This window comes from Bos grunniens, chromosome 17, assembly GCF_055505025.1.
Source record: "Bos grunniens cultivar Pamir isolate PY7600 chromosome 17, Bosgru_T2T1.0, whole genome shotgun sequence".
Taxonomy (NCBI): Eukaryota; Metazoa; Chordata; class Mammalia; order Artiodactyla; family Bovidae; genus Bos; species Bos grunniens.
This window is the reverse complement of record NC_141181.1, coordinates 59,523,336-59,542,195: the sequence shown is the minus strand read 5'-3', so window position 1 is coordinate 59,542,195 and position 18,860 is coordinate 59,523,336. Positions and strand designations below refer to the sequence as shown.

Genomic DNA, 18,860 nt, shown 5'->3' with positions numbered 1-18,860 from the left:
TAACATCCAAAGACATTTTTGGTTGCCACAACCCAGAGGCAGAGGGGGAGGGCAGAATGCTACTGACATCAAAAGGGTACAGACCAAGGATGCTGCTAACAGCCCACAATGCATGGGACGGACTCCCACAGTGAAGAATTATCTGGTTCAAAATATCAGTCACGCCAAGGATAACAAACACACTTAGAAGCTGGGATGGGGAGAGACTCTTGAAGTGGAAAGTCACGTCAGGAACTCAGGAGCAGCCTTTGTAGTCCGGCCTTCACACTGCAGCTGTGAAAGGAGAGGAGAGCCCTGGGGCTGGCCCTGGATTGCACAGTCGGAACCTCACTTAACCCTCCCTCTGGATTCAGATCAGCACACACCAGGTATGCACTCGAGATTGCCTTTCGACTTGGAGGAGCCGTTCAAAAGTCTTGGCGTCTGCCAGTGCTGGAAGTGTTTATAAGAGACTTCCTTGGGAAAGAAAGGTCATCAGGGAAAACCAGAAACAGATTTCTTTTCTTTCTCTGGCTCACTTCTGTCAGGCACCTCCAAGAAGTTTACTAACACCTAAATCATGGACATGGAACTTTTAGAAGAAGAGATGGGAGAAGCCGTTGATGGCATTGCAAGTAGGCCTGTGCCAAGGGTCAGTCCAGGCTGTGGTCTGGAGCAGAAGGCACAACTGAGGAAGGAAGGAAAGAAGGGAGAAAGGATAGAAGGGAGGGGGAGGGGAAACGAAAGAAGAGAGGGAGAAATAGGTGGATAGACAGATGTGTGAAAGGATAAAATAGCGGCAGGGTAGATGGACAAAAGAATAGGGTTGAGGGGTAAGTGGACATATGGATGGGTTTGTAAACAGGCAGATAAATGAATGGATGACTACAGGGATGGATGGATGGATAGATAAATGGGTGGGTAGATGGATGAATGGTGGGTTGATGGACGAGTGGATGGATGAATGAGTGGGTGGATGGATGGATACATGAATGGGTGGGTGGATGGACGGATGGGTGGGTGGATGGATGAATGGGCGGGTGGATGGATGGATGGGTGGGTGGATGGATGAAGGGTGGGTAGATGGATGGATGGGTGGGTAGATGGATGAGTGGATGGATGAATGAGTGAGTAGATGGATGGATAGATGAATGGGTGGGTGGATGGACGGATGGATGGGTGGATGGACAGATGAGCGGGTGGATGAATGGATGAGTGGGTGGATGGATGAAGGGTGGGTAGATGGATGAATGGTGGGTTGATGGATGAGTGGATGGATGAATGAGTGAGTAGATGGATGGATAGATGAATGGGTGGGTGGATGGACGGATGGATGGGTGGATGGACAGATGAGCGGGTGGATGAATGGATGAGTGGGTGGATGGATGGATGGGTGGGTGGATGGACGGATGGATGGGTGGATGGACAGATGAGCGGGTGGATGAATGGATGAGTGGGTGGATGGATGGATGGGTGGGTAGATGGATGAATGGTGGGTTGATGGATGAGTGGATGGATGAATGAGTGAGTAGATGGATGGATAGATGAATGGGTGGGTGGATGGACGGATGGGTGGGTGGATGGATGAATGGGCGGGTGGATGGACGGATGGGTGGGTGGATGGATGAATGGGCGGGTGGATGGATGGATGGGTGGGTGGATGGATGAAGGGTGGGTAGATGGATGGATGGGTGGGTAGATGGATGAATGGTGGGTTGATGGATGAGTGGATGGATGAATGAGTGAGTAGATGGATGGGTAGATGAATGGGTGGGTGGATGGACGGATGGATGGGTGGATGGACAGATGAGCGGGTGGATGGACAGATGAGTGGGTGGATGGATGGATGGGTGGGTAGGCGAAAAGAAAGAAGGAAGGATAGAAGAATGGAAGGATAGATGTTTGGGAGGGTGAATGGTGGGGGGTGTGTGGGCAGGCAGATGGCAGATGGGTGAGAGTGGATGGATAGATTGATCCATCTCAAAGATTTATCTTTATGTAAGGTTGTAAATGGGTGGTTCCCTTGCTGAGTATGGCAGCCAGCATGTCTTATTTGCTCACTCCATGCCCTTAAAGAGTGGCTCTCAATCTTAGCGATGCACTAGAATCAACTGTAGAACAGATTAAAATCTGTTGTTAGGGTGCCATCACCCACACCAACTATGTCACAGTCTCTGGGCATGAAACCTGATGTCACTACTTTTTTGAATCCTCACATGATTCAAATGGCAGTCACACTAGAGAACCAACATAAATTCAAAAGGCAAAGCAACAGGCTAATGTTATGCTTGATCAAAATGCATGCAATTCTTTACCTCTTGTCTTATGCCAGTTCCAGTAGAGTTACTTGCCTGGCCTTGGTAAATACCTGAATGTGTAGCCAAACTTTGGTGCAAAACTGAAGTTAATATCCTCCCCTATATCAAGAGACTGTGTGACTTCAGTCCAATGGCTTAGATGCTCTGTGCCTCTGGTTTGCCACCTGCAAAGTTGGAGCCCATGAAAAATAAACATCCTGTAGTGTTTTGCAAGGAGCAAAGGACATAATGTCTTGCATATTGTAAGCACTTGATCAATGATGACTATTATGATTACTATTATGAATATAATGTGAATACAATATCTCCTAATTCATAGATATGGATAATTGTCATGGACAACATGTATGAGTCATGTCCTTTATGCCAGGTGTTGTCCTAAGACCTTTACATCTGATATGTATTTTTTTAAGATTTTTTTTTTTAATGTGGACCATTTTTAAAGTCTTTATTGAATTTGTTACAATATTGTTTCTGTTTTATGCTTTGGTTTTTGGCCGCAAGGTATGTGGGTTCTTAGCTCCCTGACCAGGGATCAAACCTGCACTCCCTGCATTGGAAGGTGAAGTCTTAACCACGGGACTGCCAGGCAAGTCCCTAGATTTGATATGTGTTAACTAACTGAATCCTTGTAAAATATCCTTGAGTCATGTACTACAATTATGCTCATTTTCCAGATGGGGAAACGGAAGCACAGGAAGGCTGAGTCACTTGCACATGAGACACGCAGCTCACCCTGGTGAAGCTGTGACCTGAGCCCAGGAAATGTGTTCCATCCTTCATGGCACCAATCTGCCTAACTTAGAACCCATACAGTCCACCCCTTGTTTCTCTAGATGGGACAGAGGCTTATAGAGAAGAAATGACTTCCCAAATTCTCACAGCTCATTATTGAGGAAGACGGCCATTGGAATAGCACCAAATCCTCCTCTCTTGCCTGCCTGTGCTCTGTCAATACCCCTTAAAGTGGGACCTGGGGCCCTTAAGTCATTAGGGACTTTTTTGAGTCTCAGAGCTTTCATTAAAATACAAATACTTCTAAGGGGTGGTCCCTGGTAGAAGGACATTTATGTGCTCGTTCATTAATGCAATGAACATTTATTAAGCGCCTACTCTTGTGCCAGAAATGGTGCTGGGTACCAAGGACACAGTGGGAGTGAAAACATACACATCTCTGACCTTAAAGGAGGTCGCTGGTGGCTTAGCATTTCTCAGCAGCCATCGAAAGGGCTGAGGCCTGGGTTGGGGGGTAGGAGGTGGAAGGAGGGGGTGCACTCAGAGCAGAGAAGTAGTCCCTTAAAACACCTGTCTTTTGAGGCTCCTCTGTGGTCCAGTGGCTAAGGCGCCCAGGTTCCATCCCTGGTGAGGGAACTAGACCCCACGTGCCGCAACTAAAGATTCCGCATGCTGCAACCCCGATAGCAGATCCTTCGTGCTGCAATTAAGACCTGCTGCAGCCAAACAGATAAAATATTTTTTAAAATAAAATGAATCAGAGCTCAAAAAAAATTTTTTTAATAAATAAAACACCAGACTAATGATCTTGATCAAAGTAGCTTCCCCCTTTCAGAGTTTCACCAGCCCCCACCTCGGCCTCAGGTCCAACTCACTAGCAGAGGGAAAGAAAGCGTTCTCTTGAATCTCTATTTTTCTTTTGTAAAATGTATAGTATTTTCTTGATGACTTTGTCAAAACAGCATAAAAGAAAATAATGAGGGAAATCAGCCCCTTAATTGCACTACCAAACTGCATTGGGGGGTTGCTCCCTGCCAACCTGTGCAGTCATGCCGCTGGGGAAGTATCAGACCCACCAGATCTCCGATTTTGACTTGTGATGTATTTTCTGTATTGATTTAGCAACATTACCTTCCTCTGGTTTCTCACCTGCAGAATGGGGCCAATTTTCTCTTCCTAACCCTGCAGGATTGTTTGCTAGAGGGTATGAAGTAAATATGTATCTGTCCAGTGCCTGGGACGTGGCCGACATACTCCACATTATTCCAATTACTCCTACTTTCAGAGGTTTAGAGCAGGGGTCCCCAACTTCTACAATCTAATGCCTGATGATCCGAGGTGGAGCTGATTAACAATAATAGAAATATACTGCACAATAAACATAATGCACTCGAATCATCCCCAAACCATTTCCCAGCCCTGGTCTGTGGAAAAAATTGTCTTCCATGAAACTAGTCCCTCATGCCAAAAAGGTTGGGGACCACTGGTTTAGAGGAAAGCAGAACCATACCCTGGGTCCTGGTCCTAAGGTCCCCTACTTACTAACCATGAGACATTAGATGCTTAACTTCCCTGAGCCCCAAATTCCTGGGGGTGAGGATGCTTGTCTCAAGATCATTAAAGAATAAAATGAGGAAAACCTGGTAAGCAGCGAAAGTGTGAAAGTGATAGAGCTAGTCACTCAGTCATGTCTGACTCTTTGTGACCCCATGGACCGTAGCCTGCCAGGCTCTTCAGTTCAAGGAATTCTCTAGGCAAGAAAACTTAGCCATTCCCTTCTCCAGGGATCCTGGCCCAGGGATCGAACCCAGGTCTCTTGCATTTCAGGCAGATTCTTGATCATCTGAGCCATCAGGGAAGCTGGTAAGCAGTAGGTACTCTAACAGTAATAGTAGCTATTATGATGGTTGTTAATGTTACTATTATCATGATTTTATTCAATATTTAAATCTTTCCCTTTACTTCCAGCCAAAGAATCATATGTAAGTCAAATCGCCACCAGTGGGGACAGATCCAGGTCCGGGGGTGGCGAGCTGGGGGTGGCGCCTGTAGTTCACTAAATGAGGGAATTTCTAAGAGAAAGCATGCAAAAATATCTGGCTTTGCCAATTTTATAAGAATCCCTGACCTGGGAAAATTTTGCCAGGCCACACTCAAGGTCAGAAAAGAGGTTCTTACAAAAGGTAGGATCCGGATACATCAGCTTTGTGAGTTTCACTGAAGCCTACTTCTGACCCAGATTTGGGGGGCTGTGGGCAGTGTTGCAGGGTTCAGGGAGAAAAGAGCCCCCCACCCCCATGACCACCCCCTGACACGCACAGTCTTTCCTTTAGAACTTGGCCAGCCTGTTATTAAACAGCCGGTCAAGAGCTCCTCACATCCTCACCACTAGAGTTCTCACTGATGTCCGGCAAGCGGTACCCACCCTGCCTCCTCCTGCTTCTCACCTCCCCTCCGCCCCCCTCTTCCATTCCCAGAGACTCGGCTGGCTCCGAAAGGTTCCAGACAGAGGGGCTAAACACATTAGCCGACAGACTCGCAAGACACAAAAGGCGGCAGGAATCAAATAAAAGGAAAACGCAGCAGTCACAGGTCAGTCCTGTATAAATATTTATGCTGGAGGAAAAGTTGGTGCCTGAGTAATGGCCTTGTGGCTGGTATTAATAGAGATAATGTGTATGTCTAGAACATGCCGCCAGAAAGAGAAAGGGGGCGAGGATGGGGAAGGGGGGCGAGACCAAGAGCGGGGAGGTTATAAATCTTCGTGCCAAGATGAAGCCCCCCACTGACCTTTATACCTTTCTCTCTCGTCCCCTCCAGCGACCCCCCTCCCCCGTCTGCATCTTCAAATCTATTTTCTCTCCTCTTGGCCATCTTGTCTCCACATAAGCGCTCACTCGTGCATTAGGCATCTCGAGGCTGATGTCTGTTATCCCAGCTGGTACACAGTTGGTGTTTAATAAAGGTTCAGGGCAGTGAGTTGACTGAGTCATGCATGGAGCCCAGCCTCTGCTGCTGATTACCGGCCCCCAGTATGGGGCCGATTTTCTCTTTTGATGGTTTCCCTGTCCTGATCTCCCTTCTCCAATCTGCTGCAGCTCAGGGGAAGTTTCCAAATGTGAATCTGACACACTCTCTCATCTGCCCGAGTTCTCTCAGTAGCTCCTGTGTCTTAACGTCAAATCCAAACTCCTTAACCAGCTCCTTACAGACCTTTCCAGCTTCATTTCTTAAATTCCCCATCCCTTGAGGGCTCCCCTCCCTAGCAATACTAAACTGCTTACCAAACACTAAACAGGCATCCCTCATTTTATTGTGCTTCGCTTTACTGTTTCTCAGATATTTCAATTTTTAAAAAATTTTGGTCACATCGCATGGATCTTAGCTCCAACCAGGGATGAAACCTGCACCCCTTGCATTGAAAGGCAGAGTCTTAACCACTGGACCACAGGGGAAGCCATCCTTTTTAAATTTATATTGTTTTTTTTTTTTTTAAACAGACTGAAGGTTTGTGACAACCCCACATGGAGCAAATCTATCGTTGCCATTTTTCTAACGGCACATCCTCACTTTGAGTCCCCATGTCACGTTTTAGTAAGCCTCACGATCCTTCCAACCCTCCACCAGTAAAAAGATTACCACTCACAGGCTCAGAGGACGGTTAGCACAATTAAACAATAAGTCATTTTTAATTAAGTACGTATGTTGTTGTTCGGTCACTAAGTCATGTCCAGCTCTTTGTGACCCCATGGACTGCAGCATGCCAGGCTTCCCTGTCCTTCACTATCTCCCAGAGCTTGCTCAAACGCATGTCCACTGAGTTGGTGGTGCCACCCAACCATCTCATTCTCTGTTGCCCTCTTTTCCTCCTGCCCTCACCCCTTCCCTGTTTTTTTAAGACATAATGCTATTGCACACTTCATAGAATATACATGCTGGAGAAGACTCCTGAGAGTCCCTTGGACTGCAAGGAGATCAAACCAGTCAATCTTAAGTGAAATCAACCCTGAATATTCACTGGAAGGACTGATGCTGAAGCTGAAACTCCAGTATTTTGGACATGTAAACAGCTGACTCATTGGAAAAGTCCCTGATGCTGGGAAAGATTGAGGGCAGAAGGAGAAGAGGGCATCAGAGGATGAGATGGCTGGATCGCATCACCAATGCAATGGACGTGAACTTGGGCAAACTTCAGGAGATGGTGAGGGACAGGGAGGCCTGGCATGCTGCAGTCCATGGGATTGCAAAGAATCAGACGTGACTGGGAGACTGACCAACAATATATGTATATAGTGGGCTGACAACAGCAAATTTTGCCTAGTTTATAAACAAAGTTATCACTGAAAATATTCTCTGTGGCAACTTTGGATGAGCAGCCAAGCTGAAGACCTGTGTGTTTTTTCCATCATCATTGTTATCCAAGCCATTATAGTACATATCTATACCGAGTATTTCTACCTTTGTTGTTGTTTAAAAATAATCACTTTCAATGAATATAGTATAGCATAAACATAACTTTATGTGCACTGGGACACAGAATTCACAGGACTTTCTCTATTGTGATACTCACTTTACGGAGGTGGTCTGGAACCCAATCCACGATACCTCCCAGGTTGCCTATAATTTCCGAGAAGCGGTGATCCTTTTTTCATCCAGGTCTTTACACATTCTGTCCCTTCCACCTGCATGTCTTCCCTGCACTTCTTTTTTGTTTTTTAATTGTTATTTAATTTCTATTTTTGACTGCACCAGTCAGCATGGGGGACATTAGTTCTCCGAGCAGGAATCCAACACATGGCCCCTGCATTGGGAGCACATATTGCCAACCCCTGGAGTGCCAGGGAAGTCCTCCCGCCCTTCTTAATTTGGCTACTTCATCCTCATCCTGTACACTTCTCCCAGATCATATGGCCTCCTCCAGGAAGCCTTCCCTGCATTCGATGACTCTTTTATCTGGTGCCATTGCCTGTCACTGTTACATCACTTATCCCATTGAAGAGTCATTGTCACGGTTAACTCATCTCCCTCATTTCTACAAGACCCTGAGTGCCATGAGGGCAACCGACATCACTACATGCACACACACAGCAATGTAAAGCCTGGCACATAGTAGGTGCTCAGGACATGTTTGTCTCATGAACCACAGGGACAGGGCCACACCTTATTCTCTGCTTGAAAAATGAAACAGGCTCAGACTCCCCCAACAGGAATGCAGGAAAGTAGAGGAAAAGCCACCCACTTCATCGAGGGCACGGAAACTCAAGACTCTCTCCCTCCTTATCTGCTGGAGGGAGATTATAATAATGTTGAGTAGGAGAGAACCCCCTCTTTCTGTGCGCCAAATAAAGGAAAGAGAGCAAAACAGAGAAAGATCAGCTCTGCTCAAAAGGCAGCATTCCAACCCAAATTTGCCGACACCAAGATCTGAACATCGAGATCAAGAAGAAGGTTGTTCAAGCCACAGATTTTTGGAAGCCCACAGGCTCGCCTGGGCCAGGAGCCACAGAGCAAGCCATTCCCGGAGAAAACAGGAGGTCTGAAGGCACCGCACACTCTGCCCCTGTTTGAAGCAAACCCCACTTTCAGACTTTAATACTTCTGTACCTGAAATGTAACAAAGGAACCATTTGAACTCTTGGGTCTTCATGGTCCTGGGCTGTTTAAGGTCTGTGCTACATAAGGAAAGAAGGAGCTAAGAATCCTCCAGTGCCCCTGGGTACCTGCCCCTTAGCATGGGCTGTTTTCTTTCATCTGCAACATGGCCCTGGAGCATAGGAAGCATCATCCTCATTTTCCAGATGGGATGACTGAGGCTGGTAACGGCCTCGATTTGACCTCAGATTGTGTAATGCCAAGTCTAAGCTCTTTCTTCTACAGACTCCTTCTCTGATGCCTAGAATTCACCTGCCCTGTTGGGGACCACCTCTGACTTACCTGACTGGTAGAAAAGACCATGTTTTTTCCTTATTCTGTCTCCCCTGTCTCACCCACCTTAGAACCAGTTACTAAGGTGATGGGCAATTCTTGTTGTTCCCTTAGATATGACTGAGCCAACTTTATCACAGGCTAAAAGGACAAAGCCAGAGGCAGCTGAGTGAATCCGAGACAAAGGATGCTCGCCCATCCTGGGAGCTTTGAAATATTTCACTGGAGAAGACAACAAAGGCAGGAAGAGATACTTAAACAAAAATGTTCACAGCAGCATTACTCACAATAGCCAAGCAACCCAAATGTCCATCAACAGATGGATGGATAAACAGATAATGGTGTATTCACACAATGGAATATTATTCAACCTTCAAAAGGGTGACATTCTGTCACATGAGACAATATAGATGAACTCTGAAAACCTTATGACCCAAAGAGAAAAAAAGTGGAGAATTCACTCTCTCTCTTCCAGACTGTTTAAACTGAGACATTCTTCTTCTCCTGCTCTCAGACCAGAACATACCCCATCAGCTCTACTGGCTTTCCTGTTGGCCAAGTGCAGCTTACAAGACTTCTTAGTCTTCTTAACTGCATGAGCCAACTCCTTATACTAAATTTTATATATATATATATATATATATATATATATATGTATGTATGTATGCATGCATGCATACTGTCACTCGTTATGGATAACTTTTTGCAACCCCAGGACTGTAGCCTGCCAGGATCCTCTGTCCATGGAATTTTCCAGGCAAGAATACTGGAGAGGGTTGCCATTTTCTACCCAGGGGATCTTTGAAACCCAGGGATTGAACCTGCATCTCTCATGTCTCCCGCATTGGCATGAGGGGCTCTTTACCACTAGTGCCACCTGGGAAGTCCAAGCCCATATGTATGGATGTATGTGTGCTGCTGCTGCTAAGTCGCTTCAGTCGTGTCCGACTCTGTGCGACCCCATGGACTGCAGCCTACCAGGCTTCTCTGTCCATGGGATTCTCCAGGCAAGAACACTGGAGTGGGTTGCCATTTCCTTATCCAATGCATGAAAGTGGAAAGTGAAAGTGAAGTCGCTCAGTCATGTCTGACTCTTAGCAACCCCATGGACTGCAGCCTACCAGGCTCCTCCATCCATGGGATTTTCTGCACAACAGTACTGGAGTGGGGTGCCATTGCCTTCTCCCATGGATGTATGTATACATGTATATATATGTATATAGACACATAAATCTTACTGACTAAACAACAATCATATATACAATTAAGCCTTATAAATAACTGTATATATAATATTAATATACACTAATATATAATGTATGGGACTTCCCTGGTGGCTCAGATGGTAAAGAGTCTGCTGCAATACAGGAGACCAGGTTCGATCCCTGGGTCGGGAAGATCTCCTAGAGAAGGGAATAGCCACCCACTCCAGCATTCTTGCCTGGAGAATTCCATGGACAGAGGAGGCTGGCGAGGTAGTCCATGGGGTCACAAAGAGTCATACACAACTGAGCGACTAACATATAATGTGTATATAATACACAATACGAGGGACAGGGAGGCCTGGCATGCTGCAGTCCATGGGGTTGCAAAGAGTCGGACACGACTTGGCAACTGAACAATATATATAATAATTTATATAATTTATACATATATGTATATATGTATGTGTGTGTGTGTATATATATATATATATATAGGTGGGGGGCTTCCCAGGTGGCACCAGTGGTAAAGAACCCACCTGCCAATGCAGGAGATGTGGGTTCAATCCCTGGGTCAGGAGATCCCCTGGAGGAGGGCATGGCAACATACTCCAGTACTTTTGCCTGGAGAATCCCCATGGACAGAGGAGCCTGGTGGGCTACAGTCCACAGGGTCACACCGAGTCAGACATGACTGATGTGACTTAGCACACAGCACACACCTATGTATGTGTGTATTTATATATGGGATATTTTATATATACTATTGGTTCTGTATCTCTGGAAAATCCTGACTACAGAAGCCAGTCACAAAAAGACAAATATGACATGATATCGTTTATAGGCAGTTCCTAGAGGAGTCAAATCCATAGAGACAGAAAGCACGATGGTGGTTGCCAGGGACTGGGGGGAGGGAAGGGTGGGGAGTTAGTGTGTTTACTGGATACCAAGCTCTAGTTTCGCTGATGACAAGTTCTAGGGATGAATGGTAGCAATAATTGCACAATGATGTGAATGTACTTAATGCCATTGAAGCATCATTTAAAAATGGTTACAATGATCAATCTTATGTGGGTCTTTATCATTTTTTTAAAAGGCGGAGAGACTGGGAGGGAAAAGAATAAAGCAAACTAGAAGAAAAGAAAAAGAGAAGCAGGTGGGAAATGGAGTTTGGAAGAAGGAAGGCTGCTGCTGCTGCTAAGTCGCTTCAGTCGTGTCCGACTCTGTGCGACCCCATAGACAGCAGCCCATCAGGCTCCCTCGTCCCTGGGAGTCTCCAGGCAAGAACACTGGAGTGGGTTGCCATTTCCTTCTCCAGTGCATGAAAGTGAAAAGTGAAAGTGAAGTCGCTCAGTCGTGTCCGACTCTTAGCGACCCCATGCACTGCAGCCTACCAGGCTCCTCCGTTCATGGGATTTTCCAGGCAAGAGTACTGGAGTGGGGTGCCATTGTCTTCTCCAAGAACGAAGGCTAGTCGGGAGAATACTGGGGGAGACCAGAGAGCTGGGCAACCTTGAGTGACTAGATCTTTTTGTCATCTCTAGAAGGGTGCGGAAGACAGGAGATCTTCCCTTCTCTCACATAACTGAAGTGGGAATTGCCTCACCACAAACACTCAAGAACACCTGCTCAATGACTGCTTCAAAAACCTCTACCATTTAGGGTTCAAAAAAAGGAAGAGATAAAAGGGGTCATTTGGTGGTTGCAAATGTGCTTTTTCTCCAAAAGAGCCTTTAAAAAGAACAAAAACCACAACAAACTTTTTTTTTTTTTTTTTGGAGGGGAGGGGCGAAGGTGTCTCCCGAGGCCCGGTGGCGGCTGCGTGCTAGTGGGTGGGGCTGTAGGGCAGGGAAGTTGCAGAGGGCTTGGGAGTCACCAGCCCTTAACCCACCATCTTCGGCCTTGCGGGCTGCTCGGCCCGCGGACCTTGCAGAGCCCGGGAAGGATGGGCCAGACTGGCGCTCCCACGAAGCTGCCGCAAAGCTCACCCGCTCTGGGCCTGCTCCCACAACAAACTTTTGCAAATTAAAAATTACCCACTTGTCCCTCATGTAAATTTATTTTCAGTGTTAATAAAATTCAAAGTGTCCAAGCATGCATTATTGAGATGTCACAGTTTCAACTCTCAGGATGTAAGGTTTTGGTGCCCCAAAGAGTTTGCAGTAGAAATCTTGACTCATGACCCTACCGTCAATTGCATGGAGCAGAATGAAGCCGACTCTCCCCGGTTACAGATTCACACAGAGTCTACCTAAGAACCACATTCCACCTGGCATCTCTCACAGTACCATCGTCTCAATTAGGGCTTTGCTGCCTCATGTAGATTTCGGGCACTGGCCTGGGGAGGTGTCTGATTCCAGGCATATGGTGGGTAACATGATCAGCAGTGACTCAGCTCCCAGGAAACATCCTCTGCACTGGTGTCATAGACAGGGGCCTCTGTAGACTTTTTTTTTTTTTTTTTAATGCAACAAGAAGCTTTTCTTATTCTGAGATTTTTTTTTTTTTTTTAAATCATGAACCAATATTTTTTAAAACTTTCTATTCTAAATTGGGGTATAGCCAATTAACACTGTTGCGATAGTTTCAGATGAAGAGTGAAGGGACTCAACCACAAATATACATATATCCATTCTCCCTCAAACTCCCCTCCCATCTGCTGCTGCTGCTGCTAAGTCACTTCAGTCGTGTCCGACCCTGTGCGACCCCACAGACGGCAGCCCACCAGGCTCCTCTGTCTCTGGGATTCTCCAGGCAAGAATACTGGAGTGGGTTGCCAAGCCCTTCTCCAATGCATGCATGCATGCTAAGTCGATTCAGTCATGTCTGACTCAGTGTGACCCTATGGACAGCAACCCACCAGGCTCCTCTGTCCAAAGGATTCTCCAGGCAAGAATACCAGAGTGGGTTGCCATTTCCTTCTCCCCCCTCCCATCTAGGCTGTCACATAATATTGATCAGAGTTCCCTGTTCTCTGTGTTCCCAGATGGAGACAGAGAACAAAGGTATGGATCCCAAAGGAACAGGAGGTGGGGTGGGACTGGGAGATTAGGATCAACACATATACACTATTGCTACTATGTATAAAATAGATAACTTATGGGAACCTAGTGTATAGCAACTGCTACTGCTACTGCTAAGTCACTTCAGTCGTGTCCGACTCTTAGTCGGCACGGGAACTCTATTTAATGCTCTGTGGTGACTTAAATGTGAGATAATTCCAAAAGGGAGGGGGTATATGTAAATGCACAGCTGATTCATTTTGCTATGCTGTAGAACCTAACACAGCATCGTAAAGCAACTCTACTGCAGTAGGAAATTAATTTAAAAACATGTCATCTCCTCATTCCAGCTCCTCATCCAGCTGGGCTATCATGTGTGTGCCTCACTCATGCTCAGGGTGCTCACTTGAGCCTTCCAGGAGTTAAGTAGTTTATGGGGGGAGACCCGCTAATCTTTAATCCTGGGATTCAAAAGACAAATTTTCCAAAAGGAAGAGAAAAGAAAGGATATTTTTCAAGGATTGAGTCCACGGCAGGTCCTTATGATATGGGGTCTCATTTCCTTTTTTGAATTTTTTTGTTTATTGTGGTAAAAGTCACATAATATAAAACATACTATTTTAACCGAGTTTAACTGTACAGTCTCATGGCAGTAACCACATTCATACTGTTTAGCATCTCTCACCATCATCCGTCTCCAGAACTGTTCACCTTCCTTAACTGAAACTTTGTCCCCATTAAACACCAAGTCCCCATTCCTCCTCCCCACGCACCCCACCCTCGGCCCCTGGCACCTACCAGTGTGCTCTCTGACTCTATGAATGCAACTATTCTAGGTACCTCCCATAAGTGGAATCGAAGAGTATTTGTCTGCACCTACTGTATATCAGAATGTATTTTTAAGGTTAACTTAAAATATGTCCTACAAACAGATTTTGCCTTCTTTTTTTTTTTTCCCTGTGCTATACAATAAGTTCTCATCAGTCATCTCTTTTGTACACAGTAGTGTATATATGTCTATCCCAATCTCCCGATGCATCCCACCCCCCTTTCCCCACCTTGGGGTCCTTACATGGAGTCTCACTTGCTCTTCACGGCTTCATGAGAGAGTCATTATGATTCCTGATTTTATGAGATGACACTAAGTGGAGACACTTAGGGTTCCGTCCACAGGCAGCCTGAGTCCATCCCTCTGATTTCCCCTCTGACCAGCGGGCTTAAAAGGATGCATCTTCGCTCCTCCTCCCACCCCCACTGGATGCTGCCTCTCCCCCTCCACCCTCTCGGCACTTCCTGGGACCATCAATACTTAATGTTTGTGCTGTCACATTTGTAGCTGTGAAGGATCCAATTGTGCGGTTGATCTATAATGTAAGGTTAATGCCTAATTAGCTCGTTTAACATTTCTTTCCCGGATAATTCACGATAGGTCATTAACAAAAGCCAGAGCAAACGGAGGGCCATGTGCGTGGCCATAAATCAGAGGCCTGAAAACATCATAGAAACAGGAAAATGCATGTATTATTCAGGTCAAACAAAGAGTGGGATCTCCATAAGTCTCCTCAATGCTCTTCTGACCCTGAGGTCAAGGGACCAAGTCCAGGCTGGAGAGATATTTGCTAAGAGCTGAAATGGGCTGCCCAGGACCTGGCAGGGATGCACCTTCTCCTGGTCATATGACAGCACATCTCACTGTTAAACTTTTCACTTTTCAGATGGAAAAGGCCCCTTTGACTACCAAATAATGCATGCCCACCATGTCAGTAAATAACCACCATTTATAGAGCATCTACAATGTGCCAAAGTACGTGTGTTTGTGTGTGTGTATGTGCGGGAATTCAACATATCAGTTAGCTACTGCTGTATAACAAACTATCCCAAAACTCAGTGGCGTTTTATGAGTCTGTGTCTCAGCTGGTGGACACTGCTGACCTAGGCCAAGCTCATCTGATCTCAGCTGGGTGCTCTCACATCTATGTTCAGCTGGTGGGGGCTGCCAGTGTCACATGAGTTCACTTATATGTCTGGCTATTGACATGCTGCTAGTTACAATGCCAGGGGTGTCTAGGATATGTGTCTTTCATAGTAATGTCAGGGTTTCAAGAGATAGGTTGGAAGCATGCAAGATCTCTCGAGACCCAGACTCAGAGCTGACATGCAGTCATGTCTGCAGCATTTTTCTGGCCCTAAGTCACAATTCCAGCTTAGACTGATGAATATGGCCAGCAACACTACCTTCGGATGGAAGGAGCAGCAAAGGCTCTGCGAATGTACCGAAGGGTCGGAGAATTGTGGTCATTTTTGCAATTATTCTATCACAACCCATTTGTTCCTTATCACAAACCTTTTATCCATTCTCCTAACAAATATTTATTGACCCCTTTGTTATGTGCCAGACTCTGATCTAGGTGCTGAGGACACAAGTCATGAACAAAAGAAAATCTTATTCGCATAAACTGTAATTTCCATGGAAGTTGACGCAAACAGTAAGCAAGTGAATCAATACATATATAAGATACTTTTAGATGGTGTTAAATGCTGTAAGGTAAATACAACAGAGGCAATTTTTGATAAGACAGTTAAGGAAGACCCCTCTGAGGAGGTGACATTTGACCCAAGACTTGAATGATGAGAGGAAACCAATCCATCCGGGACTAGGAGCAGAATGTTCTAGCAGGAGGAAGAGCAGATACAAAGTTCCCAAGTCATGTCTGGAGGACTATAAAGAAGGCCAGTGTGAGATACCTTACACAGATAAATATATAATTTTTTTTTAAAAAAGATGCCAGATGAAGACCAAGAGGTAAGTCAATTCTTGGAGAGGGGTACAATTACTCTTAAGGAAAACAAAACTCAAAAATATCATGAAATAGCTAGAGAGTGGTAGAACCAGGATTTGGACCTGCAATCATCTGAATTCAAAGTCCACACTCTCTCTAATGTCCATTTCTGTCCACTGAGCCAAGTGCCAAGTGGGGACTTTTTCATGTAGGTGAACAAGACCTTAACCATCAGAAAGTCTAATGCAAGACACGATAGCAGGGACTTCTCTGGTGGTCCAGTGGTTAAGATGCCTCTCTTCCTCTTCATGGGGTGCAGGTTCAATTCCTGCTCAGAGAACTAAGATCCCACATGACGCACAGCATGGCCAAAGACACAATGACCACGGCTGGACCTTAACTGATTCTGCTTCATGCTATTCCTTCAGTACCTACCAGATAAGCCCCCACACCCCAGATCCTCATGACAAGTTGACCATCAGCAGCAGCAGCATCCCCAGCCCTCCATCTAGGGGTAACCACTTCTCCCTGCCTCCTTTTTGCCAAGTGGTTCCATTCTTCCGCCTATCTTGGGTCTTTCTTGAGGAGTATGTCCCTGCCTTCTACATCCTTACCAGGGATCTGTAAGGCCTTTGTGTAGAAGCACCACCCACAGCTGGGAAGGAAAGACAAGATGCACAGATATCTGCTGATAAACCCCGTACAAGATCAAAGACGTCAAGAATTTGATTGTCTTACTTGTTGGTCAAATCCAGGCAAGAGCCTGCATCGTTTAAAACAGGACATTCGTTTATGCCAAATATTTTAATGGAGCCCCTCCCACGTGTCAGGGACTGGTCCAGACGCTGGGGGTTGAACAATAGGCTTGGCCCACATACTTTGCAGGGATAACCGATGATGAACTAATAAAAGGCACAACATGTGGTGATAGACGCTATGCAGAAAATGAAGCCAGGCAAAGAGGAAAGGATGACGGGAGGGGTGAACAGGTGATGGGGAACACTGCGCAGATAATATGCTATTTGAGTAGAAACTTGCCAGTGAGGAAGAGATCCCGGCAGTTAATTAATCCCAGCTAAGAGGAGTGTTCTTCGAAACTTCTAGAGCCCTATGGAGACCAGTGTGGCTGAAACAGAGTGAGAGAGTAGGGCAGTGGCCAGAAATGAGTCTGGAGAGGTCATGGGGGCCAGATCTCAAGGAGCCTGGCAGGGCACTGAAAGAGCTTTGGCTTTCACTCGGGCTTAAATGGGAGCTCCTGGAAGGTTCTGAGCAGAAGAGGGACATAATAGAACTCATGTTTTCAAATAAAACATGATAAAATAGACAATTAATAAGAACCTACTGTATAGCACAGGGATCCCTACTCAGTACCCTGTAATGACCTATATGGAAATAGAATCTTACAAAAGAGAGTATGTATGTATATGTAAAATTGATTCACTTTGCTATCAGCAGAAACTAACACAACATTGTAAACCAACTACACTCCAATAGAAATTAATTTAAAAAAAAAAAGAATCTCACTGGCTGCTGCACCAAGCAGAGACTACGAGGGTAGAGATGGGAGAAGCAGACAGACTTTCGAGGAACCTGCTGCATTTGCTCAGGTGAGAGGCAATGGCGGCTCTGATTTGGGGGTACAGGTGAGAAGTGATATTTGAGCGAGCAAGACAGGTTAATCAATACATAATTGCCCACTGAATAATCTAATTAAAATACAAAGAAGTATAGGATGCTGTAAGAATGTATAACAGGAGACTTCCCGCCAGTGGTTAAGACTCCACATTCCAAAGCAGAGGCCACCGGTTCCATTCCTGGTTGGAGAACTAAGGTCCCAGGTGCCATGTAACACTGCCAAAACATTTCTTTCTTTTTTTTTTTATTGGTGGAAAATTGCTTTACAATGTTGTGTTGATTTCTGCTGCACAAAAACACGAATCAGTCATTAAGAAAAGAAATAAAAATCAAATAAGGAAATAAAACATTAAAAAAATGTATTACAAGGAGATTGGTAGTCTGTTTCTTTGCAGGTGGAAGGGAGCTGATATCGGGCAGAGAAGGATTCTCTGAAGGTGTGGCAGATGGGCTTCAAACTGATGGGCTCAGGTTAGCTCGATGAGGAGGAGAAGGTGGGCATCCAAGCAGAAAACGAGCATGAGCAAAGGTCCGGGGGCAGGAATGTGACGGACAAGTGTGGCACTGGATGCTCAGAAGAACACATTCTCCCTTTGTGATGTCGGCCCTGTTTAGTGGCCTCTGAAATAATTAATGACTCAGACACTTCACAGTAAGAGGCCCACACTGGCTCCACAGGCTATTACCACTACTTTTTTTCACTTCTATGAAGGCAGTTTAGGAAGACCCAGATCTTCCCACCTAGTAAGTGAATAATGAGGCTGGAGGAAACTGGCTAGGTTTGAGCAAGATGAATAATGATGGTATGACTCTGACCTGTCCAGAGTTGAGTGCCCCTTGTGGGGAAGGACCTAGGAAACGCTTCTTTGTCCCAAATCCCTGCCCCAGGAGGCAACTGTGCTGTTTTCCTGAACTAAGCAGGTGTGGGGGAGATGGCAGGATGGCCCCTCCAAGGGGCGGGGGTGGGGACTCAAGATTAAGCACATAAGCTGGCCTTTTAAAAGCTTAGCGAGCCTTTCCAATTGGATCTCAAATGGACCACACTTGAGAAATTAAATAAACAGCATTTGTCAAGGGCTTTTGTGGGCTCCCAGCTGTATTTATTTATAGGTTAGTCTGTTATTTATGGGCGCTCGCGTTCCGTATAAAAGCTTTGTCGGAGAGAAGTGGTAGGGAGGAGACCGAGTGCTTTAATGCTTACTGGGACACTTAAGTATTCGCTCCAAGGAGCTCAAACAATGAACAGTTGCTGCTTTTGCCCCACGGAAGCTGGGTGTTAGAACA

At 45.8% G+C, this 18,860-nt stretch overlaps 1 protein-coding gene across 1 annotated transcript in view; it reads right to left on the bottom strand.

Annotated features, from left to right (window-relative positions):
• Positions 1 to 222: 222 nt before the first annotated feature.
• LOC147355513 (uncharacterized) overlaps positions 223 to 18,860 on the bottom strand; it is a 34,998-nt gene continuing 16,360 nt past the window's right edge. Inside the window, exons 2-3 of the mRNA XM_086346149.1 lie at positions 930 to 1,706; positions 223 to 273 (exon numbers count right to left, since the gene is read on the bottom strand). Of these exons, the coding sequence (XP_086202275.1) occupies positions 223 to 273; positions 930 to 1,706 (828 nt within the window). The remainder of the gene's footprint in view (positions 274 to 929; positions 1,707 to 18,860) is intronic.